The following is a 27,897-nucleotide window of genomic DNA, read 5'->3' as shown; positions in this document are numbered from 1 at the left end:
TATTATTAATTTTCATTTAATGAAAAATATATTTTTTAAAGTTCTGGGTTTCAAAAGACATGAAAATGAATGTTCATTTTTGGGTGAACTATCACTTTAACATTGCATTACCTTTTCATTACGTTCCATTACATTACTTATAAAAAGCTGCAGAGATCCTCTGTGTCTATCAGCCGAGTGTTTGCAAAGCAGTACTCTACTCATATTCCTCAAATATTCAGACTCAGCCCCTAACTCTAATATTAAAGGTGCTGTATGTAATTGTTTGACTGTACTAAAGCATAAAAATATAATATGTTTGCAGAGATTCAGGATACATGCCATGTTCACATACTTGTTTCTCTGAAAAACAATGCTACATCCAGTTATTCTAAATGTGCGTTCCATGTCAGAATGTCTGTTTTTGTTTTGATCTGTGTGATCCTGCCCACTGCCAATTTACCCAATAGGATTATTTCGATACCCCAAGTTGCCAGTTGGTGGAAAACACAGAGTACTACAGTCATGGAAGCCAGCATATGAACTGGGTCAGAGAACGCAGATTCTATCCGACCTAAAAAGTCTCAGCATCCATCTAAAAAGCTTGTATTAGGCATTAAATCAACTTACAGCATAAAGATCATCGCCTTTGTTTGTCAATTGCACTTGTTCCTGTTTTGTGTCCTCAATCCTCAATTGAGGAGGTGGTGGGGGAAACAATTCTGACAACAGAACCCAATTGAACCGCTAGCTGTCAATATTACATACTGCACCTTTAAGCATCTATAGTTCATTTATCCCGAACCACTAATTTCATCGCTTGTGTTGGCTATTTTTGTTAACTTCTTTCCTTAAAAAAAAAAAAAAAAAAAAAAAAAAATTAAGGTAATTAAGTATAAGTTTGAAAATCTCCCATTGATATGGTGATTGACTCTTCATTATTTGAATGCTAACTGGCAGTAAAGTCATCATCATGACATTTGCATTATGATTTGTGATTGGTCTTCTATCTGATTGAAAATTGAATTGTGATTGGTGCATGCTTGCATTCTTTCTTGCATATATTTAATGATTCAAAGCATTTACAATGTAAGGTGTATGTTTATTCTTTCAATAGCAAAGCAGGTCTTATGTAGCATTTCATTTACACTGAACCAAATCTGTGTTTAGATTTTAGACATTGGTTGTGTGAAATAAATTTTACAGAGACTAAGTAAAAGTGTAACCATATTCAGGGTTTCCACAGACACAGGGAAAGTCATGCACGATATTGTTTGTTTTGTGCAATCTCTATAAAATGACTTTTATAAATTCTTAATCTAACAATCAACAACTGGAGAATTAATGGAAAATCATTGAAATTCAGTGATTGAAGGGCGCGGGAACCATTCTTTTAAGCCGCGCACACACTTAACGATTTTAAGGCAGATTATGAATGTAAATTGATACTTATGACTGATCGCGCTAAAACGCGTCCAGTCAGAGCCAGTTGCGTTCAGTCTGTGATTACAGTCAGTGTTCAAATTCCATGTGTAAGTATATAAATCTGCTTCAGTAGCAGGAAACAGTCGCTGTATGTTGAGCACAGTCTTAAAATGTTTTAGCTAGTCATTAAATGTGTGCCCGGCTTTAGGGCTTTCGCACCAAATAGTTCTAGGAGTTCAGTTATAGAAACTAGCCACTAAGATAGTTCCCTGGGAATTAATTTCTCCCCCGGACCATGTTCCTGGTTGCATTCGCACCGGTAATAGGAACTCTGAAGCGGCCGACAGTGGCGCCTTTAAGCGCGGCATGGAATAATGCCGTGATCAGAGCTGTGTTTGTTGTGTGTCGTGGGTTTCGTGATAATGAAGATGGAATGTAAACTTATAATCTACGTGACGAAAAAGCAAAAAGTGGGGCTAAGACACAATCTCCTATGACAACTTTCAGTATTGCATATCATAGAGAACACAACCCTGCAGACGACAGGTAAATGCCGTAGTTTAAATGTTTACACAGCTTTTTAAAAATGCCAGGTTCTGGTGTTTGAGATGCGTTTGACCAATCAACGTACACTTACATAACTGATATTTCCTATAGGTCTGGTTTATGCTGCCTTCACGTGCTATCGGAAATTCGATAATTCGTCATTATGAGCTCATCACATTCAACTTTCGAAATGGGAGGGCGCGTTCATGTGCAATTTTTACCTAAGAAACTTGTATTTACGACAATTCCGAGAGCACGCGAAGGCAGCATTAGACCCTACTCTAATGTAGGAGCTAATTTAGTTCCCCCAAGTCCTAGAACTAAAATCGTTCCTAGTTCCTGCGGTGCGAACACTGCAAGATCCGGGTACTTCAGCCAATAGTTCTAGGAACTATGAAAAGGTTCCTCCGGTGCGAAAGCCCCTACTGCCTTACAAACACTGCTAATTTCTACAGGAAATAAAATACAATGCGAGTCTTCCAGAAAAAAAGTTAAGATAATGAACAATAACGTCAATATTAATATTAAAGATCACCGAATTATTGATGTAAATATAACAGCAGGTCAAAGAATAAAAAATTGAAAAAAAAATTGGCAGGGAAAAATGTATCTAAACAATGCAAGCATGCACAGTTGGATCCGCTTAATGCAAGACATTATTACCAAGTAGTTTGTAAATAGGATGCTACATTTTTTAGATATAGACTGTATATCAGTTATAAATCATTTTCAGCTGTCAAAAACTATACTGCAGGTAATATTGTGGTAATTGAGAAAAGGTATCTTACCACTGATTTCCAATAATAAATACATGGAGCTAACTTATCAACAAACAAAAATGCTCTGTATGATATGTTAATGTATTGCAAAATACTCCCACAATTCATTTGGCCTCTTCAGTGTTAGTATTCTGGTAAATCTGATAGACTTTATTAAATGTCTTGAACTCCTATGCTCACAAGAGAATAAAAAAATAGTAACAATATCTTAACAGAATAATATACACCCAAGTTGGGTTTAATCTTTTACACTCTGTTAAAAGAAAAGAAAAAAGAGTTGCGCTCTCCAGGTAATATCAAACAGTAGGATGTGTTCTCTGTACATACGATGTATACTTCCTAATGTGACGTCATTGGTGCTAGTACACTAGTAAATCTTGAAAATCCATTTCAGTCCAAGATGAGGTCGTGTCTCGACCATGTTTTTATCTTGATCAAATGGAGAGAGTTAGAATAGGGGTTTAATGTGTCGTTTTTGGCCCTTTCCCAGCTAACAAAATATGTTCTAGGAACGTTTTGCTAACTTTCCCATTAAGTTCTCGTTTTAAAATGTCTATTTTTTTGTTTGTTTTTGTTTGTTGGTTTTTTAAAATTTCTGGTTACATGAGCATTAGAGAAAATATTGAATGTTAACTGTATTTGATCATTTTGCAAGTATTACGTTTTGAATGTTCTCTGAACCATCTGAAACAGTACTAAGAGGTAAATAATGTATAAATAGCATTGTTTTGATGCAAATGTTTTCATAATGTTATTAAAGACCAGATAACTTTGTACAAACATTCTATTTGTTCATAACTTTGAGAGAATGTTAGCCAAAGTTCTAAGAACAATCCCTGTTAGCTGGGTTGTTTGATTACCATTATAGGCTTAATAGTTCAGCTAATTGTAAATGTTGTATGCTACTCACTCACTAGACTCACAGAATGTCATTTTTTAGTCTCTCACTAGTATCTGCATTCATCATATAAAGTTAAGTGTTATAACACAGTCATAATCCAAGGAACTATTCTTTATTACAGATCTAACAAACCAAAGTATTTTCTTTATCCACTGTATTGGTACTTTCATACCTCTTTTACACAACATCTGTATATTTTCTGCTCTGTTCTGGTCACATATTGTTTAATTGTGATCTTAAGCATGCTGCTATTACTTCAGTTTCCACTAGATGGGGATCAAAGAAATTGGTGTAACATTGTAATAACACATTCTCATTGTGTTTGACGTGCATTGAAGTGTATTTTAGGTGCTGAATGGTCTTATTAAACCACTTTTATGCACCAACAATGTGACATTATTGTTTCTTATTTCACATTTTGATCTTTTCAGTGTATAAAAAGAACCTTATAGCAGTAAAATGATGTTTGTCGTGGTGGTTTTGACAAAGGATGACCTATTATTATATTATATTATATTATATTATATTATATTATATTATATTATATTATATTATATTATATTATATTATATTATATTATATTATATTATATTATATTATACTATATTATATTATATTATACTTTTTTCTCCTACAGAATACCTTAAGTTGTCATTGTCATGGTGATTCAAGGAATGCCTAGTTTACATGACACCACACTCTAAAAAATTCTGGGTTGAAAACAACCCAAGTTGGGTTGAAAATGGAGATGTATTTTCCACTGTATCTAATTCTGCTTTTGATCCACTATTTCCTCTAACCTTTCAATTTTTTCACTCAATCAACTATCAAGGGACATGAAACATGGTTGTTAATTATATAACAAATCAACTTCTCACTACATTCTTACATAATAATACTAACACATATATAAATTAAATACTATAGATGTTCGTTGGTAATACAGTCTGATTAATTATACACAAAATATGCAGCTGTTTAGTGAATGTCACCACAATCTTAACTGAAGTTTGTGTAAAGGGAAGCCTTGTCTCAGAAACCTTGTGTACACTGTAAAAAAAATAGTATTGTAATAAGTATTTTTATGAGAATAGTCATTCAGTATAAAGTAAAATGTGGTTAATTTAAATTTGTAGTGCTTTTTATACAGTTATAATCCATTGTACTTTATCTCAGTTTTAATAATTTGAAATAATTTAATAAAACAATGCCCTTTTCAGCACAGAGTGATATCTGCCTACAGATGCTTTCTGATTGTTGCACTCTGTATCATCAGTTGTGATTTGATTTTCTGTATCATCGTTTTCATCTTGAGTGAAATAATGTGACATAGAAAACTGATGTGATATTGTACATTCTCAAACTGAATTGTTGGTATGTTTTAAGTGCTGATTGTGGTTATTAAAAATTAATTGCAGACCAATTGAATTTATTACAGCTAATAATATTATATTCTATTATAACAGTAATAAAGTAAAATAATATAAATAGGTTTTTAATTATTTTATCAAAATTTATATATTTTCAGTTTCTTCTTATAGAATGTGTAGCAAGTTCATAATTGCCATGTTTATCTCGATGCCATTCATCTGACACAAATGCTCAGTTTTTCGCAGTTTTCTCAAAAACATACACACACACAGTAAAGATGCATAATGAAAGATAAATGTTTAACAGACTTCAGGTTATATAGAAACACAGGAACAGACAAATACCCTTAAGCTAAAATACATATCATAAAAATAATAATAAAAATATCTTGACTTATAGACAGATCCTTGTGTTAAAAACATACATAAGCAACCTGAAGCACCTATCAAAAGAGCAGGTGATTCATCTATATGCCCTTGTGAAAAAAAGAGATGTACACTTTAGCGTACTTTTGAGTGCTTATTACAGAAATAATATGCTTTAAAAGAATATACTTAAGTGTAAACTGATTGTAATATTTTCAGATATTTAATTGCATGTTAATTGCAATTGAATGAAAATGTATTAGTTTAATTTTATATTAAATGTAATTAGCTGAACTTTTTAGTGTGCTTTTTTGAACTATCAGTACATCTTTATATGTAATTTTTATAATTTCCAGTCATACTCTGTTTTTAATTCCTTATTAAGTAGTTTTTTTAAAAATATATACTTTAAAAATTTTGATGGACACTACAAGTGCACACTCAATAAGCATTCATAAATAATGCATAAAAACTTCCTGCTCTCACAAAAGGTTTCTTTATCAATGGACTTTATAAATAGAACTGTTTAAAAGTTATCCTTTTTGATTAATAATCCACAAATAATGACTACACTTTTTGATTACCTTGTGACGCAAAGCTGTTACTAAAGATAGAATTAGGTGCAGCTCCTCTGACTTTCAGTCTGGGAATAAAACACAAATCCTGGTTGACAAGGTTTTTTTTTGTTTGTTTTTTGTTATAAAAATGTATATGAAACAACTGACATTCTGTTGAGATTCAGGGGGTTTTGTCAGCGATATCTGGTATTGCAGTTATTTAAAAAAAAATAATAATAATCTTATTTGGGATGATTACTCAGCACACTGATAACCAGGTTTAAACAATCTCATGCTCTACAAATTAAATTATTTCTTTATTTGGTTCCAAAAAGTATGTTGAAAATATCTGAATATCATTGTGCTAGAAACAAACTCTTGCTAGAGTCCTGAAGATATACCTTCCTGCAAAGTTCAGCTCCAACTCTGATCAAACACAACTGAACTAGCTCATTAAATCTTCAGGAACACCTGATAATTACAGAGAGGTGTGTTGTTGGATCAAGGTTGGATATGCACTCTGCCGGCAGGTAGATCTCCAGGAACAGGATTGGGCAGCCCTTCTGTACTAATACTATCAAAATGTATTTGAGTATTTGTATACAGCTTACATTAAAGTCATCACTGATCCTTGACTGATTTTTTTGTGGGCTACCATTTTATACATAGTATTACCTTAAACTTGAAAAGGGAATGTGTCATTGAAGAGGAAAACATGAAATACTTGGAAGTGGTGTGAAGGATAATATAATAATAATAATAATAATATATTTATATAGTGCCTTTAAAAGTTGCATCTTAAAGTGCTTTACAAGAAAACAAAACAATAAAAGAGAAATACATTCATATAAGAGAAATGCATTCATGAAAGAGAAGTGCTTTCTAATACACAATACAACAATTCAAGAAGAGTAAAAACTATTTCAAAGTAATCAAATGAAAGCTATACCCTAAAAATTTAGTTTTAGGGGAAGTGTAACAAAGTTCACGGCTTGGGGAAGGAGGCTGGAAACGGCGAATGTTCAACATAATATTTAATCATAAAATAAACACAAAACTAAAGTAAAGCGGCAGCCCCTCATGGACGACTGCTGCATAAAAACAAAACAAAACAACATAAAATCCAGACCTCGCACTCTCTCGTCCTTCACTGTTGTCGCTGCTTCTTTTATCCTTCCGGAGTTCCTCCGTGAGAAACTCGAGGCCAGCGTGGTACACATTAGCAATCATTTCATCAGCCTCGTTCCTTTCCCACGGCTCTCGGCCTCGCCCTGCTTACCACAGGCAGATATTTCCATTTTGGAGCACAATGAAGGGAAATTAGTTTGCGGAACTTAGTTAAAAGACCAGTTTCAGAGGAGCAGAGTTCACACATTGGGGTGTATGAGAGCTCTGATATTGAAGAGCCAAACCATGCAAAGCCTTTTAGGTAAGAAATGAGAATTTTACAATCAACACAAAACCTGACAGGGAGCCAGTGCAAGGACTCCAAGTGATGTAACCCTTTGTTCAGTCCTAGCCAGGATTCTAGCGGCTGAATTTTGTACAATATATAATGTATTTAGGGTAGCTTTTGAAACCCCAACCAGTAGAGCATTGCAATAATCAATGTGGGAAAATACAAAAACCTTGCTTATGTAAATCTGAGTGTCATCTGCATAAAAATGAAATTATTACAGATTAAGAGTTGACCTAGTGCGAAAAATGTAAATGTTAAAGAGTAAAAAATACCAAAATCGATCCCAGAGGAATGCCAGATTGTACACTGTAAAAAGTAATGCGCTCTATCTACTTAATACAATTGTGGCAACAGATTACAAGCAATATTATTAATTAAATTCAACATATAAGAATTGAGTTAGAATTAATCAAATGAATTCCTTAAAGGGCACCTATTATGCAAAATTCACTTTTACATGGTGTTTGACCATAAATGTGTGTTGGCAGTGTGTGAGCAAAACCACCCTAGAATGAGAAAAATCCACCCAGTGGTTTTTTTACAATCTCAATAATTCATAAGCACTGTCTCAGAACGCCCTGTTCTAAGATTGCTCTCACTGTGACGTAGAATTGCGCTAAGCCCCACCCACGTGGTTTGATTGACAATCTGGTTTTGGCATAGACCCCGCCATCAGTGATCTGTCAACCATCCTCCATTGTTTCAACGACAGCCGGTAATGTCTCCTAAGAAACATAAGTGTTCTGTTGTGGGATGTAATAATGAACATAGTAGTTTTCACTTACTTCCGACATCAGAGCCACTGAAAACGCAGTGGATGTATTTTATTTACGAAGGATAGGCGCCACTCAAAATTCCAAAATACGTTTATGTTTGCGCAAATCATTTTTTGACTGACTGTTTTGAGAACGAAGGTCAATTCAAAGCAGGTCTTGCTTCAAAGTTAATCCTCAAGTGTGGATCGTTGCCTACTGTTCGCGATCCAACGTCACCTCCAGAAGAAGTAAGTGTATTTAATGTTTTTTGAGCAAATAGTCATTTCAGTCGATGTCAGCCAATTCAATAACAAATGCGTCTAAAGTTGTTGTCGTCGTCGTAGAATGTCTGTGTATATAATTTAAACCTTGTTTGTATAGTGTGTATCTAACGTACTTAGCAAACGTTATCACAGTATTTGTGTTTGTAGTTTCAAAAAATTGCGCAAACGTTATCAAAGTGTGTGTGTGTGTGTGTGTGTGTGTGTGTGTGTGTGTGTGTGTGTGTGTGTGTGTGTGTGTGTGTGTTGCACATCCATAATTGCAAAGTGGACGCGATTAAAACTCTATAAGTACATAAATGTATCAAATAACCATTCAGAGACGTCCTGCTCCATTCTCAATTGTGTTTCTTCTGCCGGAGTCTCTTCATCATCTGGGTCTGATTCCGGTTCAAACATGTACGGCTGAATGCCATACAAAACGTCTCGGTTACGTATGTAACCCTCGTTCCCTGAAGGAGGGAACGGAGACGTATGTCAGTAGTGACCGACGAATTGGGATATCGCTAGAGAGCCCCTATCAGCTTCGAGAGAACTAAAACAAGCCAATGGACATTGGCGTGCGATATTTGCATAATGCGCACCTCCCCTAACAGGTAGATATAAAAAGGGGGGCAGATGCAATCGCACTCTGTTTTTCGCTGAGGAGACAACCGATGTCCGCACTGCAGTGAGGGTACAGAAACTGTGGCGACGGGACGTACGTCTCCGTTCCCTCCTTCAGGGAATGAGGGTTACATACGTAACCGAGACGTTCCCTTTCAGTCGGTCACGTTCGACGTACGTCAGTAGTGACCGACGAATTGGGATCCCAACTAAAACGCCACAGTTACGAAACCCCTTCCAGTGCCCAGCGCAGGCTCTAGCCGCCCGTCACACCAAGGGGACGGAGAAGGGGGCGAGCTTACGCCGGGAAGTCTACTGCTGTTCCGATATACCCACTAAGTAAACTAGACTACACTGGGGAAGCGAACCCGCAAGGAACGCTGCGGAAACCACTACCTACCCAGAGGGGAAGGAATTTACATGGAAACATATGGACTGGCCCGCAGGGCAGAACGCATATGAGTCCCTGGGATGGCTCCACCTGAGTAGGGGGAGACTCATCTGACAGGTGAAAGCAGAAGCTCTGCTAAGGGAAAGACACGGGCTCACCGTAGGGAGTAACCGTGGACAATACACATATGGAATCACTCACGTAGAGGGATTGCAACATATGGAACCCAACCAACAGACGACATCGAAGATGGATGTTGGTCTGGCATCAGACACTCCGCAATGTCCGAGCCGAAGGTGGAGGCGGAGGAACTCGACAGGGTTCACCGAACGGGGATCACGACTGGAGTCAACAGATGCACATATCCGGCCCAGGGGGCGGGAGTGGCATTGCAAGCCGACACAAAGAACAGGTTCAACGCATCTACCGGCTGGTGGAAGCGAGTACACGGGAAGAACCGGCTTACACGTAAGCTAAAAACCCTAGCAAACGTGTTGGGTGTCGCCCAGCCCACAGCTCTACAAATCTGTCAGCGAGGCGCCATGAGCCAGCGCTCAGGAAGAGGCCACTCAGGTGGAGTGGGCTCTCAACCCGAACGGGCAAGGCACGCCCTGGGAACGTAAGCCAGGGCGATGGCATCCACTAACCAGTGGGCCATCCTCTGCTTGGAGACAGCCTTTCCCTTCTGCTGGTCTCCGTAACAGACAAAGAGCTGATCTGAGGTCCTAAGCTTCAAGTTCTATCCACGTAACACGCAGGGCGCAAACTGGACAGAGCGAAGCCCGGGCTGGGTCTGCCTCCTCCGAAGGCAGCGCTTGCAGGTTCACTACCTGATCTCTGAAGGGAGTGGTAGGAACCTTGGGCACATATCCAGGCCGGGGTCTCAGGATGACGTGAGAATCCCCAGGCCCAAATTCCAGGCATGATTCGTCGACCGAAAATGCGTGCAGGTCCCCTACCCTCTTAACATGAGGCCAATGCAACCAGGAGGACGGTCTAAGAGACAGTACTTTTAACTCGACTAATTGCAAAGGCTCAAGGGATGACGCCGAAGTTAGCTAAGAACTAAGGTGAGATCCCTAGAGGGTAAGGAGGGTGGGCGAGGAGGATTCAGTCCCCTTGCCCCCCTCAGGAACCTGATGATCAGATCGTGTTTCCCCAGGGCTTGCCATCAACTGCATGGAGATGTGCAGCGAAGCGGCAACATACACCTTGAGGGTGGAGGGAGACAGCCTTCGCTCCAAGCCCTCTTGCAGGAAGGAAAGCACAGATCTGACCGAGCATGATCGGGGGTCCTCTCATCTTGCGAGAGGAGCACCATTCAACGAATGGGTTCCACTTCAACGCATAGAGGCTCCTCGTGAAGGAGCTCTAGCGGAAGTGATGGTGTCTACGACCGCCTGCGGGAGATCACCCAGAACCTCCGCATCCCGTCCAGGGACCACACGTGGAGGTTCCACAGGTCGGGACGCGGGTGCCATAGGAAGCCCCATCTCTGAGTCAGGAGGTCCTTCCTCAGAGGAATCGGCCAAGGAGGGGCTGTCGTGAGGAGCATTAGGTCCGAAACCCAGGTCCGAGTGACCAATATGGAGCCACTAACAAGACCTGCTCCTCATCCTCCCTGACCTAGCACAGGAGCTGTGCGAGAAGGCTCACTGGGGGAAAACGCATATTGCGTAGGCCCCGGGGCCAGCTGAGCGAGCGACTCGCCGGTCAGGGAAAACCACTGGCCGAGGGCAGTTCCTGGGGAGGAAACAGGACTACCTGGGCCTCGCCGAAGTACTGCCAGATCAGCTGGACCGCCTGGGGATGGAGCCGCCACTCGCCCACAAGTGGAGGCTGCCGTAAGAGCTCGTAGGCTGCACGGTTAAGCACACCTGGGACATGAGTGGCCTGAAGCGACCTCAGATGCTTCTGACTCCATAGCAAGAGATGGCAGGCGAGTTGCGACATGCGACGGGAGCGTAGACCAGCCTGATGGTTGATGTACGCAATGGCCGCAGTGCTTGTCCGAGCGGACCAGTGCGTGCTTGTCTGACAGCAGCTCCTTGAAGCGGCCCAGTGCAAGACATACTGCTAGCAACTCGAGGCAATTGATATGCCAATGCAGTTGAGGCCCCGTCCAAGACCCGAAACCACATGCCCGTTGTACATGGCCCCCCATCCGGTGGTAGAGTCATCTGTGTGGACCACAGCGTCCAAGGGGCACTCCCGCCCGCAGGAACAAAGGGTCCGACCACCGGATGAGGGTAGGGCGGCAGCTCCGTGTCACGAGGACACTGAGCGTGCTGCGCTGCCACGGCCATCTCGGGACCCAGCCGCGGAGCCGGTGTTGAAGTGGCCTCATATGGAGCAACCTGAGCGGCGTGAACGCGGCTGCAGATGCCATATGCCCCAAGAGCCTCTGAAGTCTTTCAGTGGGGCCGCCGTCCTGCGCTTGAGCGAACTCAGGCAGTTCAACACCGACTGGATGCGCTCCTCAGAGAGGCGCACAATCCGGGCGACCGAGTCTAGCTCGAGACTGAGAAAAGAGATCCTCTGCCCGGGGGCGAGTTTGCTCTTGTCCCAGCTGACCAAAAGACCCAACAGGCTGAGGTGAGCTAAACCATCTCCCTGTGTACGCACAACTGCTTCGCGAGCTGGCCAGGAACAACCAGTCGTCGAGGCAGTCGAGGATGCGAACGCCCTGTTCCTTGAGGGGAACAATGGCCACCTCCGCAACCTTGTAAAGGCGTGGAGCGACAGGGCCAGCCCGAAGGGTAGGAGTTTGTACTGACATGCTCGACCCGAGAGAGGCAGAATCGAGACATGAAAGTATGCATCCTTCAGGTCGAACGCTGCAAACCAAACCCCGGGATGGATGCACTCGAAAATGCGCTTCTGCATGAGCACCTTAAACGGCAGCCTGAAGGTACCGGTTCAAGACGCGCAGATCCAGGATTGGCCATAGCCCACCGCCCTTTAGGGTACAATGAAGTAGGGCTGAACCTGACTTCAAATCGGCTGGAGGGACCAGCTCGATTGTATCCCTCGCCAGGAGGACAACAATCTCCACTCGGAGAACAGGTGCAATGTCCAACGACACCTAAGTGAAGTGGACACCCCTGGACGCCGGAGGACACCGGGCGAACTGAATCGCATAGCCGAGTCTGATAGTACGAATGAGCCAGCGGAACGGGCTGGGGGCACTAACCAGGCCTCCAGACACCGAGCCAGCAGAACCAAACACACCACAGACGTACCGGGGGTGGGGCAGCGAACCAGAGTACGGGGACCCGACTCGGGCGGCATGGTAGCGGCCCAGAGTGTGATCAGACTCTGCGAGGTAGCAGTGTGTATGGGAGACGGCACACGGGGCGCTGCCTGCACCAACACACTGACACCTGCTGGCGAGGTGAGAGGGGGCTGGGAGTAGCAACGCGGGGCGCTGCCCACCGCCAGCCACACTCTTGGGACGTAGAGGATCGGAAAACAGTTCTTAGTGGGTACCGCTGGACTCCGGAGAGCCAGCGGCGGAACAGACCAAATTCTCCACCCGGCCCTCCTCCGGGGGAGGGAGCGATGCGAGCATCGTCCCCCGAAAGAACCGTTTACGTCAGCTCCAGGTCGCCCATATCTCCAGGACCGTCTCCCGCTAGTCAGGTGACTGCGGGTTGAGCGGGCTGGGTTTAAGGCCAGTTTGTGAGATGAATGCATCGAGAAAGCACACTTTGACGACGGCACATCCCAGCAATACTCGCCAGGGGTGTTTCTGGACCACCATGGTGGACATTGTCTGGCCAGGGGCCTGCGCTATGATTTGCAACCTGCGTAGCTCAACCCCGACTCAGAACTACCCACATGCAATGAGTGCTTTGACCTACCACAGACTTGCCGGGGGCCAAGACTCATGCAGGGCAGAGGTGGTGTGCCCGTAGCACTGCCACCCCACCCTAGGGGGTAGTGAGAGAGAAAAAACTTGTAGTGCAGATTATGACCCTCTTGGCGTTCCATATTGACGCCAAAAAAGGCCAAAAACTGCCAAGTTTTTTCATGCACATCCGGGCTAAGCCAGGGGGCGGGGCAAGGCGAGTACGCGTCGCACGACACCCCCAGGGGCCCGGGAAAGCATGGTTGCCAAGTCTGAATCCGATTCGGCATGAGCACGCCACACTGTTAAAAATTGTCCTGTTAAAAAACAGTAAGTAACTGGCAGCACGGTTGCCAGCAAGTTACTGTTAAATTAACAGTGTCTTGCTGTTGTTGAAATTTACAGTTTGTTACTGTTTTTGTAAATACAGCATAAAGCTGTTATTTTCTACATTAACAGTAAATTACTGTCAAAAGTATTAACAGTTAATTAATGTTTATTTGCACTTTTTAACTGTAAGCTACAAATGTTATTATATTGAGAAATGGACTGCTAAGAAAAAAAGGTGTAACTATTTTTCTAGATATTTCTTTGATTTTATTAATTACCCCTTAGACGTCTTGTTTTAAAACCATAATACAATGTACAAATATATCCTTTGAAACATTACAAATTTAACACAATGCAGAGTAACTTCAAAATGTGCTTTATTAAAACTTTGAAAAACTTGAAAAATAAAGCCACTTTAAATCACAAAATATTCTCAAAATTACTTACCCCCATGCCGTTCCACACCCGTAAGACCTTCATTCATCTTCAGAACACAAATTAAGATATTTTAGTTGAAATCCAATGACTTAAAGAGGTCTACGGTTATCATTGAAATCCGATGGCTCCGTGAGGCCTTCATAGGGAGCAATGACATTTCCTCTCTCAAGATCCATTAATGTACTAAAAACATATTTAAATCAGTTCATGTGAGTACAGTGGTTCAATATTAATATTATAAAGCGATGAGAAATTTTTGGTGCGGCAAAAAAACAAAATAACGACTTATTTAGTGATGGTCAATTTCAAAACAATGCTTCAGGAAGCATCAGATCATTGTGAATCTGTGTGTCGAATCTGCAGTTCGGAGTGCCAAAGTCATGTGATTTCAGCCATTTGTCGGGTTTGAACTGCGATCTGATTCATGATTCGATAGACTGATTCATAATGCTCCGATGCTTCATGAAGCAGTGTTTTGAAATCGGTCATCACTAAATAAGTCATTATTTTGTTTTTTTGCCGCACCAAAATATTCTTGTCGGTTTATAATATTAATATTGAACTGATTTCGATGTGTTTTTAGTACATTATGGATCTAGACAGAGAAAGTGTTATTACTCCCTACGTAGGCCTCAAGGAGCCATTGGATTTGAACTAAAATACCCTAATTTGTGTTCTGAAGATTAATGAAGGTCTTACGGGTGTGAAACGACATGAGTGTAAGTAATAAATGACAAAATTTTCATTTTTGGGTGAACTAACGCTTTAAGTCCATTAGCTTCTTAAGTAGACTGGCAACCCGAGTGTGATAAGTCTTGTCCACCCTTGGTGCCTTTTTCAGGATTTATTCCAATGAAGTGTCTGAAAAACAAATGCATACATTCAGAATTAGTGTGGGTAAAAGTTTACATAACGAGAATGTGAATAGAAATTAAGGTAACACTTTACAATACGGGTAATATGCATTAATTCATGCTTAACTAATGCACAAATAATCAAGTTAATGTATGACTTATGAAGAACTAAACCATTAATTAATGATTACTGCATCAGCAACTAATAAAGTTTCTATATGTTTAATAGATTAAGTAATCATTATATTGTTATTAGTTAAATGTGTCATAATATATTAATTCCCTAATAGCATATTATATTAACTAATAATGTAAATGAACGTGTTAATTACCACAATCGGTCAAAGCCATGCATTTCAACTTCCAGTTGTCTGCTTTAAATAATCTTTAGCTAATGATTTACAAAGGTATCTTGTTAAGACTTTACTTGTTGAGGCACATGACTATTAACTAATTCAAAATTAATTCAAAACCCATAACCACAATGACATATTACTTAAACGGTAAGTTCACCCAAAAATGAAAATTCTGTCATTAATTACTCACCCTCATGTCGTTTCACACCCGTAAGACCTTTGTTGATCTTCGGAGCATAAATTAAGATATTTTAGTTGAAATCCGATGGCTCCGTGAGGCCTTCATAGGGAGCAATGACATTTCCTCTCTCAAGATCCATTAATGTACTAAAAACATATTTAAATCAGTTCATGTGAGTACAGTGGTTCAATATTAATATTATAAAGCGATGAGAAATTTTTGGTGCGGCAAAAAAACAAAATAACGACTTATTTAGTGATGGTCAATTTCAAAACACTGCTTCATGAAGCATCAGATCTTTGTGAATCTGTGTGTCAAGATCCATTAATGTACTAAAAACATATTTAAATCAGTTCATGTGAGTACAGTGGTTCAATATTAATATTATAAAGTGACAAGAATATTTTTTGTGCGCCAAAAAAACAAAATAACGACTTATATAGTGATGGCCGATTTCAAAACACTGCTTCAGGAAGCATCGGAGCATAAATGAATCAGTGTGCGGAATCATGGTTTGGATCGTGTGTCAAACCGCCAAACTGCTGAAATCACGTGACTTTGGTTCTCTGAACTGCAGATTCGACACTTTGATTCATTTATGATTTTGAAATCAGCCATCACTGAATAAGTCGTTATTTTGTTTTTTTGGCGCACCAAAAATATTCTCGTCACTTTATAATATTAAAATTGAACCACTGTACTCACATGAACTGATTTAGATGTGTTTTTAGTACATTAATGGATCTCGAGAGAGGAAATGTCATTGCTCCCTATGAAGGCCTCATGGAGCCATCGGATTTCAACTAAAATATCTTAATTTGTGTTCCGAAGATGAACGAAGGTCTTACAGGTGTCAAATGGCATGAGGGTAAGTAATAACTGAAAGAATTTTCATTTTTGGGTGAACTAACCCTTTAACAATTAGTCATGTGCCTCAAGTAAAGTCATAACATAACAAATATTAATAAAAGTCTTGAGGGCTTGGAATGACATGAGTGTGGGTAAAAGATGGCAGCATATTTATTTTGTGTGAACTGTCCCTTTCAGTGTTGTACAAAAGCATTTACCATGTTTGCTGAAATACAAAAGAAAAAAAAAGAAGAAAAAAAAACACCCTTAGAGGCTTATGTAATAAAATAGACTGGTTCTATACATACCAAGGAGTATCAGTCGAGGAGTTGCAGGTTGTTCAAGTGTCCTTTCTACATCAGCTGCAGTGGAAGAGGCCTAAGACACAGTTACAATGATGAGGACAGACTCAATACACTAACAATAATGCCTGTAATGTATGCATTTAATTTTTAAATTAGGAAAGAGCATGTCTATTTCAGTTGTTAGGACAATAATACCATGATAGAACATAAACAACAACAGCGAGTCAAATTGGACAGTCTTTGGGCACGAAAATCTCAACAACAACAAAGTCTCCACTGAAATAAAATGTCATTTAGCCTACTGTACTGGGCAAAGTAACATTACAATACAAACCATCAACATAATAACTTACTGAGTAGTAACGCGCAACTTATTCTATCAAGCTAACCTTGGTCGAAGTAATCCAAAATACACCCAACGCTAAAGAAGCAAAACAGGAACAAAAGAAGAACTCCCCTCATAATACAGTTATGTACAAATTAGAACAAGCTTACCCAAATTTGCAAGCACAACGTTATCGAAATCAAAGTTTTGTCTAATATAAACTAAATGTAGGCTATATTATCCAATAAATGAAAAGATCTTAAGCTAAAATTAGCAAACGAGATGACGACAATTTCAGCGCGTTAGAAATAACTTACATCGATATTACTTTGTTGCTATGATGTTAAAGGCTTACTTTGCAGAAGAGTTTATAGTATATCATATTTGAAAAACTTGTATAGGTATACATAGTGAACTCACCTCGTACTCGGGAAATATATGAATCCGAAATTCAGCTCCACTCTGTGACGCAGTTTGCACGGTTGGCAGGTTTGGCACTGAAATGGACGTATAAAACAGTTACAAGCTCAGCATCCACAATTATTACAGTTATTTGCACAGTTATTTGCAATTGCAAACGTGTAGCCTATCTTGTGTAAAAGGAGCAAGGCAAAGGTGCACTCACCGGTTAAATCACAGTGTAAAGACGGATAAAAATCCAGATGTGTTCGCTGCAGTTTTCAGTTCCAAAAATACTGTTAAGTACTGTTTTCTTTCCTTTGTGGAATAAATACGGTAAAATGCTGTTAAAATTTGTGTATGTCATTTCACCAACCGTAAAAAAACAGTAATGCGCTGCTTTTTAATATAACAGGATTATACTGTTAAAATTTTGCCGTAAATTAACAGCAATTTTTAACAGTGCACAACCGTGGGACGCTCAGCCTCATCTTCATGTTCAGAGCCCAACAATACTCTCTCCAATGTAGCAGTCGACATCTGATCCTCTGCTGGAGCCCTGACTAAGATGTTAGGTCCTCCATATTTATTTTAAGGAGGACCAGCAACACATGCAGAAGCTACCAGCCATGTTGGACAGTGAACGTGGCCGCCCAACTGGATGGCACCCTGGGCACCGACGTGGCCATGTTGTTTCTAAACATGATCCACCCACGAACATAGTCACAACATGTTTGCGATGAACTAGAGGAGTGGGGGGCCCACGGAGAATGGCTCGGCGAGTATTGCCCCACTGTGATCCTCTGGTCACCCAGGCTTATTAATCAAAGTAGCACTTTTCTGATTCAGAAAAATAACTAGATCGGGGAATAAGTGAGGGGACTCCACCTCATTAAAGGCAGCCGAGTCTCGACCGTGCATCTAGAGCGCCAGACAGCGCGCAGGGTTGCCGTGGCCCTTACGAGAAAGGCGAGCAAACAACGCGCCGACGTGGACATATTTTCATAAGAAAATATGACCACCCACAAACACAGTCTCAGCACGCTAAGCAGACATGAGAGAAAATGATCGTGGCCGTCAGAGAGGATAGGAAACGACCGCCTCCAGAAACGCACAGACAGAATGACATCTTGAAAAAGACGCAGTGTCTGTCTGTGAAGCTCTTTTAGAAGGGGAAACTTCAGCTCTTTTGTGTCGAGACACACAGGGAGCGTCACAACGTGTTTAGAAAAACACAGGAGGAACCAGACCAAATCGCAGACCAACCAGTGGAATTACAGCGGAACGCTGGGAAAACAGTAGATGTTTCCACCCGGCTCACTCCAACTCGCGACCTCGCTGCAGGCGTCGTCACACCAACACAAGCGCCGAAACTTCTTCAGAGGCTTGAAGTTCTAACAGCCACAGGACACCAGGTAGGCTCCGAAGCGAAAGACAGAGTGCGATTGCATCTGCCCCCCTTTTTATATCCACCTGTTAGGGGAGTTGCGCATTATGCAAATATCGCACGCCAATGTCCATTGGCTTGTTTTAGTTCTCTCTAAGCTGATAGGGGCTCTCTAGCGATATCCCAATTCGTCGGTCAATACTGACGTACGTCGAACGTGACCGACTGAAAGGGAACAGCGGGTCTCTCACTCTCAGCCATTCTGCTTCTACCGACTGTTTACGCCCTCATCCAAAGGCAGGGCGGGGATATGCAGCTCATTTATATTTAAGGTGGTACACACCAAAACAGCTCTTTTTAAAACAGGCCCCAAAAATGACATTTTCAAATGGTTATAATAAATTAACTGTGGGGTATTCTGTGCTGAAACTTCACAAATACATTCTGGGGACACCCAATACCCATATTACATCTTGTAAAAAGGGGCATAATAGGTGCCCTTTAAAAGTCGAAATTTGTAAAATTAGCAAACACCATTACAAAAACCACAAACTGACATAAAAAGCAAAGAGTGAAACTGTCCAACTAAATAAAACACTGATCAACATAATGGTGACCAGATATTTTCAATAAAATCAGCATCAACATCTAAATCTCTGTTAATTCTTGTGTTTCTCTTTCCTTGAGTGATTGTGCTTGTTATCATCAGGTGTCTTCTATTTTGGCAACTAAAAAAAAATAGTTCTTAATTCATCTTTGACCTCTGTTATTCACATATTTTTGTTTAAATTTTACTTAAATTTTTAATTTTAAACGGTTTAAGGAATTAATTTGATTACTTCTAACTCAAACCTATTTGTTGAATTTAATTAATAATATTGCTTTTAATCTGTTGTCAAAATTGTATGGAGTAGATATAGCGTATTACGTTTTAGTCTAAAACCACTACAGAAAATTGTTCTGTTGCAGTTTTACATTAAAATTATTATTATTATAACAATTTGAGTTAAAAGATGAGTTGCTTGGTTATGTTCTTTTATGCTTTAATGACAGCAGCACTTGAGCTGCATGTTATCAACAAGTTTGTGTGAAACCAGATGATCATGTTCTCCAGAATGATTTAAGAATTATCCAAAGAGCATCTTGTGCTGCTTTGGAAACAAGAACACCTGATGTGTTGCAAATTTCCTTTGATTATTGACCTAGATTATAAATCTTAAATTTTTACATTTCTCTGTTTAATTTATTTTCAATAAAAAAAGGCCCTTTCCCCCTAAAGCTTTGATATTTTTAGGTTTAAATTGAAAATTGATAATTGTTCGCAGACTACTGAACCCAATAACTATGTTTATAAGTGTTGCATAATCAACCAGAAGATTATGTTTAATGTTTAATTGAAGTACATTTAGAAATTCACAGCTATGTAATCAATACAAAAGAACAGAAACTGTATGCAGAATTGATTTATTATGTAACTGGTGTATATTGTATTGTATAATATTGTTTTGTTGACATTTTAAACTGCATTAAATATTACAACAGTTCTTCCCTCAGAAAGTGTAAATGATTATGTACACCATACAAATAACATGAATACAGATTTCAAATGAAAAGATTTATGAATTGATAACATCGTAATCTGGAGATACATTAAAGCAAACCACTAGTCTTCTTCTGTTGTCTAAAATATCAAAGAGACCGGGGCAGGTTGTCACACATGGGAAATGATTGTTGCATGTGTTTTACATATGATTTATTTGATACAATTTCATAATTGCAATTCCTGTTGGCCAAACCAATGCTTATTATTTTGGGCAAGTTTTTACATCATTGCTGTTTTATATATTATTTTTATTATTAACTTTTACCTTTACTGTTTGAGTAAATTTCATCAGCATGCCAATGAATATCCTATAGCAGAGTCTTTCAGTCATTTAGATTTCCAAATATCATCATCCCCGGCACCTCCTAAAAAGTGTGACAACTAACCCTGGTATGTTATACTGAGTTAGAGATGCAAAAGTTCACAGACCCAAATCCCCATATCTGTGTGACATAAATAGTCCAGAATAAATAAAGTAACATCCTCTGTTAAAATTGGTTATAATACTTATATTACATATGGTAATGATGACAAGTCCACATTTCTAGAGTCTTTTTGAAGAAACCAGCATGTTCTATGAGAGAACCCACTTCTGAACCTTCATAGCATCAGTAACTTCATGGCTCTGAAACAAAAAACACATTATTTGTTTTAGTATTTATTACGCCAATGCAACAGATCTCGACATGTGATGTCACTTTTCCTGAAAGATTTCTCAGAAGGTTGTCAGTGTTTCACTAAATACCAATGCTACGTCAGTTGATGTTTTGAACCAGTTTCAACATACTGATTAAGTTTTATTATTTTCAGTGTTTAATGTTAACAATATGATAAATCATGTCAGAGAAGCACTACAGTTGTAGTAGTAGGTTTAGTATTGTAAACTAGCAGTGTAAATAAAGTGTGAAGGGTGAGTTGTAATAGCTTAATCCACTCCCTGACTTATTATTTTAGTGTATTGTAAATGCACTGATGAATATGACTCATCAGTTTAATTATTTTTTTCGTTTATTGTTCACTGTGATCCTACTGAGAACAAGCAATGGATGGTTTTTATTCATATAGACACATTTTAAAAGGGATAGTTCACCCAAAAATGAAAATTCTGTAATCATTTACTCACCCTCAAGTTGTTCCAAACCCGCATACATTTCTTTCATCTGCTGAACATAAAGGAAGATATTTTGAAAGAAATGGGGACCTGAACAGTTCTGGGGCTCCATTGACTTACATAGTATTTTTTTTTTCCCTACTATGGAAGTCAATGGTGCCCCAAAGCAGCCTGGTTACAAACTTTCTTCAAAACATCTTCCTTTATGTTCAGCAGAAGAAAGAAACTCATACAAGTTGGAACAACTTGAGGGTGAGTAAATGATGACAGAATTTTCATTTTTGGGTGAACTATCCCTTTAAAATTCAGTATGACTATTTGTTAATTAAAGCTAAATAATCTCAAACAATTTAAATAACCTCAAATAATTACTTTCCACTTCACTCAGAAATCTGTAGCATGGAGATTTTAGCTGTAAATCACTCCCATTCATTATTTGACACTGCATATTACATATTAATCACATGTAAAAGAACTGCATACATTGAGTTTAATCCTAATTCAATGCTAGCTTTATGGAATATATTTACTAGCATTAAAGCCATTATTTGTGTTACCAATGGTAAACAGTTCATTGAATGGAGCGCTTCACCTCATGTTAACTAACCCAGTTTATGTACTTAATCTGCATTGTGTTGCTAGTGTCTCTTTGTTCATATTGAATAGATCTGCTCTCCCAGCAAATACGCATTTTCATACAAGCCTCCATAATAGGCAAACCTGTTAGTCACTCCAAACCTCACCCTTGGTTTCTGAGACCGGCTTGAGAAAATGTGAATTTTAATTTTTAATAATAATAATAATAATAATAATAATGATGTTGTTGTTATTAAAGTATTGTTTGTCATTTTGTTGATATGCAGGGATTATATGCCTAAAGCTGTAATATAACTTACATTAACTTGTATATTTAGAACTTATAGATGTCTAAAATGTTGTCTGCAGTAATTTTTTATTAAATTTATTTTTACCTCTCTTATAGTGGTGTTGTGGTTATCATCTCTGAGGGTTCATCGCGTACATCCCTGCATGCTGTACTTCCGGCCCTCCCTGTTGAAGAAACAATATAGCATTTATAAGAGATTATGTCTGTCAGCTATAATAATACAATCATAATGTCATTCTGAATATTCATTGTTTCATTCATTGAATAAGTCAATACAGTTCCAAGTTTTCAAATTGCGCAATTCATAGATTAAAAGTTTATTTATGTTTGAAACTCTGAATCACATTGTCTCATGCTGATGTAAACTAAACGTTTTTAAGATAGTGGTGTGTGTGACAAAATTTCTCAATATTTTTTTTTTGTTTTTTTTGTTTTTTACATATTTCAGCCATAAGAAATTAGATGTTGTAGAGATGTTCTTACCAGGACTGGGTAGTTTGGGCTTTTCTCAGGTGTGTGTGGCATATATGTGGGATTGGCAAGATGTTCTTTGAAAGATGTCCTCTGATAAGGTGCATGTTCTATTATGGTGGTTGTTTCTTCCTTTTTGTCTCTTCTTCTACAGCACCAACAGCACATCTGGAGATGGAAATGAGGTATTATACTATAGCATTTACATGAGGAACTTTTTTCCTCTTATTACTCTTAATTTATGATAAAGAATTTGAAGTACGGAAATAAGTCTAAGGTAATATGTGACCCTAAAAGGTATATTTTCATAAGGGTCAATTTTTTGAAACTGAGATTTATATATCATAATAAATATAGCTGAATAAGCTTTCCATTGATGTATGGTTTGTTAGGACAGGACAATATTTGGCCAAGATCTGGAATCTGAGGGTGCAAAAAAATCAAAATATTGATAAAATCGCCTTTAAAGTTGTCCAAATGTAGTCCTTAGCAATACATATCCACTCACAAAAGGATTTTTTTTTAAAATATATTTACGTAGGAAATTTACAAAAGATCTTCATGGAACATTATCATTACTTAATATCCTAATGATTTTCGGCACACAAGAAAAATTTATGTTTTATTGTTGGCTTTTGCTACAAATATACACGTGTGACGTATGACTGGTTTTGTGGTCCAGTGTCACATATAATGTTTCTGGACACTTTAATTGCTTGTTATTTACAGTTAAATGAAAATGTATTCTAGTTTAAAATGATTTTAAATGCATTTTGTTGAACCTAAGAGTGCTTTTTAACCCACTTAAGTACTTTATCTTTATAAGCAATTTCATAATTGCTTCTATTATCTTTGAAATATGGTTAAAGTGTACTGACAAATGTACTGACAAGCATTTAAAATACACTTAAATGTCATTTCTATTGAAACTTGTATTTAAATATACATAATTTATAATATAATGTACGTATTAGAAATGAGTACACATTAATGAACTTACAATTTAGTACAGTTAAAATATATTAACGTTAAATGTGATATTGAATAGTTAAGATTATAATCAAGTACTTTATGCTTTAGTATGCTTGTCAATACATACAAATAAGTGTAAAACAATTAAGATGTGCATTACAGTAAAACTTTAAATTTTAATTTCACATTATAAAGTGCACTTTTTTTAAGTGTGTTAAGTCTATTATAAAAATGTGTTCTCTTTTTCAACAGCCTTTTATTTTAGTAATATTATATTATCTGCAAATACACTTTCTTAACAATATACTTTTACAATTTGAAATACACTACAGGTGCATACTGAATACAATTAAGCTCACTTTATTTTCACAAAGAGTACTTTGTGAAACTGGCGAGTTTCTAAAGCGAAGTGTAAATGTTACATTTTACCAGTAGTAGGAGGATGAGGAGAAGCAGTATGATGATGCATGCTAACACCAGCAATGCAATGGCCCAACCAGGAAGCCAAAACCCACCACTTCCTACAAGGGGAGCTGCTGTATCCACAGGAGTTGTGGCTTTTTCAAAGAGCCAGGCAGGTGTGACTGTTTCTGCATAAAAAAAAAGTGTATATATATATATATATACAGTACAGTCCAAAAGTTTGGAACCACTAAGATTTTTAATGTTTTTAAAAGAAGTTTCGTCTGCTCACCAATGCTACATTTATTTAATTAAAAATACAGTAAAAAAGTGATACAGTAATACAGTAATATTATGAATATTATTACAATTTAAAATAACTGTGTACTATTTAAATATATTTGACAAAGTAATTTATTCCTGTGATGCAAAGCTGAATTTTCAGCATCATTACTCCAGTCTTCAGTGTCACATGATCCTTCAGAAATCATTCTAATATGCTGATTTGCTGCTCAATAAACATTTATGATTATTTTCAATGTTGGAAACAGTTGTGTACTTTTTTTTTCAGGATTCCTTGATGAATAGAAAGTTCAAAAGAACAGCATTTATCTGAAATACAAAGCTTCTGTAGCATTATACACTACCGTTCAAAAGTTTGGGGTCAGTAAGAATTATTATTTTTATTTTTTTGAAAAGAAATTAAAGAAATGAATACTTTTATTCAGCAAGGATGCATTAAATCAATCAAAAGTGGCAGTAAAGACATTTATAATGTTACAGAAGATTAGATTTCAGATAAACACTGTTCTTTTGAACTTTCTATTTATCAAATAATCCTGAAAAAAAAATATTTTACACAAATATTTTGTACAATTGTACACATTAAATGTTTATTGAGCAGCAAATCAGCATATTAGAATGATTTCTGAAGGATCATGTGACACTGAAGACTGGAGTAATGATGCTGAAAATTCAGCTTTGCATCACAGGAATAAATTACTTTGTCAAATATATTCAAATAGAAAACAGTTATTTTAAATTGTAATAATATTTCACAATATTACTGTTTTTACTGTATTTTTAATTAAATAAATGTAGCCTTGGTGAGCAGACGAAACTTCTTTTAAAAACATTAAAAATCTTAGTGGTTCTGTACTGTGTATATATATATATATATATATATATATATATATATATATATATATATATATATATATATATATATATATATATATATATATATATATAGAATTAACTTAGTTTCACAGCCTTTCAGCCTCTAGTTTCACACAAAATGTAGTTCTTCGAAGTGTAGTTACCACCATGAAACTGCATTCGAAATCGCATACTGACACTGGTAGGTCACATGATAATGACAACATGGTGAATGTAGTACATCCAGATTTCAATCAAACGTTCATAACTACATAGAACATACTTTTTTACGGTAATTATTTAATCAAAATAAGTACCAACTCAAGAGAGTATGCGATTTCAGACACAGCCTGTGACTCTGTTAAGTGTGGGTGTGGCCAGTTTAATTCAAATTCACATTGATAGTGATAAATCAAAAGCCAATTCATAAATTCTTAACTTTGTCTGACCCTGATGAATACTTACCAGCAGTGTACTGTCTGTTGAGTGCAAGACCATTTATTTGAGTTTTATTATTATTATCTATGGCTCTCAGGAACAAATATTTGATCACAACATGGTTGATAAAAGCGGTCTGAAACTGAATGGTACAATTCGCCATCATAGGCTCGCCCCTGTAATCAAACAAGAAACAACATTTTGCAAATTGACTGTAATATATAATGCAGTAATATCACTCTTGTGAAAAAGAAGTACACTTAAGCAAGGAAATAATATTCTCTTTAAAGTGTGAACTGAATTTATGATTCTCAGTTAATTTAGGACCAACTGACAAACATCTTTAGAAAAAGAATCAAATGAGGTTTACCTGAACTGCATATTTGACACACCTCTGTAAGTTTCTCTCGTGTCACAGTCAGAGCAATTAAAGGCCGTGTCCAACTGTGAAGGTCAACAAGATCATGTTTACAGATCTCTCTAGGGTCAACAGCAATTTACATGTAGCTACTTAAAATGTTGTTGCTATAGTGTAAAATCAGTACTGACATCTATTCATTGATAAATCACAGAAAACACTTACAACTCCAGAAACCTCGGAATACATCCGCTTGTACTGCGGCGAGTTTTTGTTAAGGAGGGAGTCATTGAAGACGCGGTTGGTGATCTCCATGCAGAGGGAAAATGAGTAAAGGGGTGTAGGGTAGGTCTGTGGGGCTGCCTGGAGACCCTCAACAATTTTTAAAATGCTCAAGGGCTGAGCACCTACAAAAGAAATAAGCTTATTCATTGCCATGTTTATTGCCATATATATATAAAACTACATATAGAATTTATTTATGTCATTTTTCTACTGAAGAGGTCTATTTATGCCACTCTCAGAAAAAGAAAATGGTTCAAAAGCTATCACTGGGATGGTACCCTTTAAAAAGGTTCTAATATGTACCATTTAGGTACTAATATATAGTCAATATGTACTTTTGAAGAACTAATATGCACTCTTTAGGTACAAAGGTGCACCTTTTGATAGCAGTGACAGCGTTTGTGCCTTTTATGTTTTGTGGCTGTGTATTTTTTTCTCAAAATAGTCATTATTCAGCTTTTGTCAATGTCAAGACATTTAAATTAAAAATGATTTGCTAATGTTAACTCCAATGACATTATGCACAGTAAAATCCCCAGAGTTAAATCAACTCTGCTCAGAGTACATATGGTGCCTCTCTAAATAGTGTTCAAGTAACACTGAAGCAGAGTTAAAGTTAATGAGATAATTAAGCAATTAATAAGACTGTGACTGAAGTCAATTGTAGTTCTTGTGTTTCTCTTTTCTTCAGTGATTCTGCTTGTTAACAGCAGGTGTTCATCACTAATCCACAACCATTATTTAATTAATTGCTTAATCATCTCATTAACTTTAACTCTGCTTTAGTGTTATTTTAACACTATTTAGAGAGGGACCATATGTACTCTGAGCAGAGTTGATTTAACTCGGGAGATTTTGCTGTGTGTTAGTTTATTTACGAATAAAAAAAGTGTTGATCTCCATGCAGAGGGATCTCCATGCATAACAGTTTTTCACATGAATTTCTAAAGTGATATTTTGAAGATATTTCATCAAATGTTAAAGTTTAAGCGTACCTGTTGCGGAAAACAGCAGGAAGCACAATACTGCTCCAGTGTAATGCAACTCAATGTGCCTCATCCTGAAGAAACTGGAACTGGATTAAAATTCACTGGATGTTGAAGTATTCCTCTAGAATGTCTTGTGTAGAGTGGTACTGATGGCAAATGAAGTATAATCTTTTATTTGCAAAGCTTTTATCCAGAGAAAGACTGCCAATCAATCAATCGTGGATGGAGGCGTGGCTTTATTGGACCTAAAGTTAGTAACAGATGATGAATCATCTCGATTCTTTTGTTTTGCTCATATCCTCTTTTTCATTGTTCTTCAGTGAGATCCATGGACCTCCGACAAAGCCATTTTGTTTGACCTGCACGCACTACACTACAGTGAAATAATGCTTGCGTCAAAACTGTATAACTTGACTGTGTTTAACCAGGGGTTAATGCGTCTGACAATGGTCTGCTGCACCCTATGGAGAGGGATACACATGCTACCTCACTGCACAGGATGTGTTGTCATGGAAACATATTGCAAACAAGAAAA

The 27,897-nt window shown here is 38.0% G+C and overlaps 1 protein-coding gene and 1 long non-coding RNA gene across 7 annotated transcripts in view; both read right to left on the bottom strand.

The window, feature by feature from the left end:
• Positions 1-14,569: 14,569 nt before the first annotated feature.
• LOC137002217 (uncharacterized) lies at positions 14,570-17,641 on the bottom strand. Of its 2 annotated transcripts, XR_010891793.1 has the most exons (4): positions 17,529-17,641; positions 17,324-17,400; positions 16,582-16,651; positions 14,570-14,894 (listed from the first exon to the last, which is right to left on the bottom strand). It is a non-coding gene; the product is annotated as an uncharacterized lncRNA (long non-coding RNA). The 2 variants fall into 2 exon arrangements; XR_010891792.1 differs by having other exon boundaries at positions 14,572-14,894; positions 17,324-17,641.
• A 2,535-nt stretch (positions 17,642-20,176) lies between these two features.
• The window catches only part of si:dkeyp-92c9.4 (mucin-1), a 43,047-nt gene continuing 35,326 nt past the window's right edge, over positions 20,177-27,897 (bottom strand). For all 5 annotated transcript variants that reach the window (XM_067361736.1, XM_067361734.1, XM_067361738.1 and 2 more), the window contains 8 exons: positions 27,369-27,508; positions 26,314-26,495; positions 26,101-26,174; positions 25,758-25,906; positions 24,162-24,322; positions 22,773-22,928; positions 22,375-22,453; positions 20,177-20,917 (listed from right to left, as the gene is read on the bottom strand). In XM_067361736.1, the coding sequence (XP_067217837.1) occupies positions 22,400-22,453; positions 22,773-22,928; positions 24,162-24,322; positions 25,758-25,906; positions 26,101-26,174; positions 26,314-26,495; positions 27,369-27,432 (840 nt within the window). In that variant the 5' untranslated portion in view covers positions 27,433-27,508 and the 3' untranslated portion in view covers positions 20,177-20,917; positions 22,375-22,399. The remainder of the gene's footprint in view (positions 20,918-22,374; positions 22,454-22,772; positions 22,929-24,161; positions 24,323-25,757; positions 25,907-26,100; positions 26,175-26,313; positions 26,496-27,368; positions 27,509-27,897) is intronic.

The sequence above is a fragment of the Chanodichthys erythropterus genome, chromosome 15, assembly GCF_024489055.1.
Source record: "Chanodichthys erythropterus isolate Z2021 chromosome 15, ASM2448905v1, whole genome shotgun sequence".
Lineage (NCBI taxonomy): Eukaryota > Metazoa > Chordata > Actinopteri > Cypriniformes > Xenocyprididae > Chanodichthys > Chanodichthys erythropterus.
This window is presented reverse-complemented; position numbering and strand designations above follow the sequence as displayed.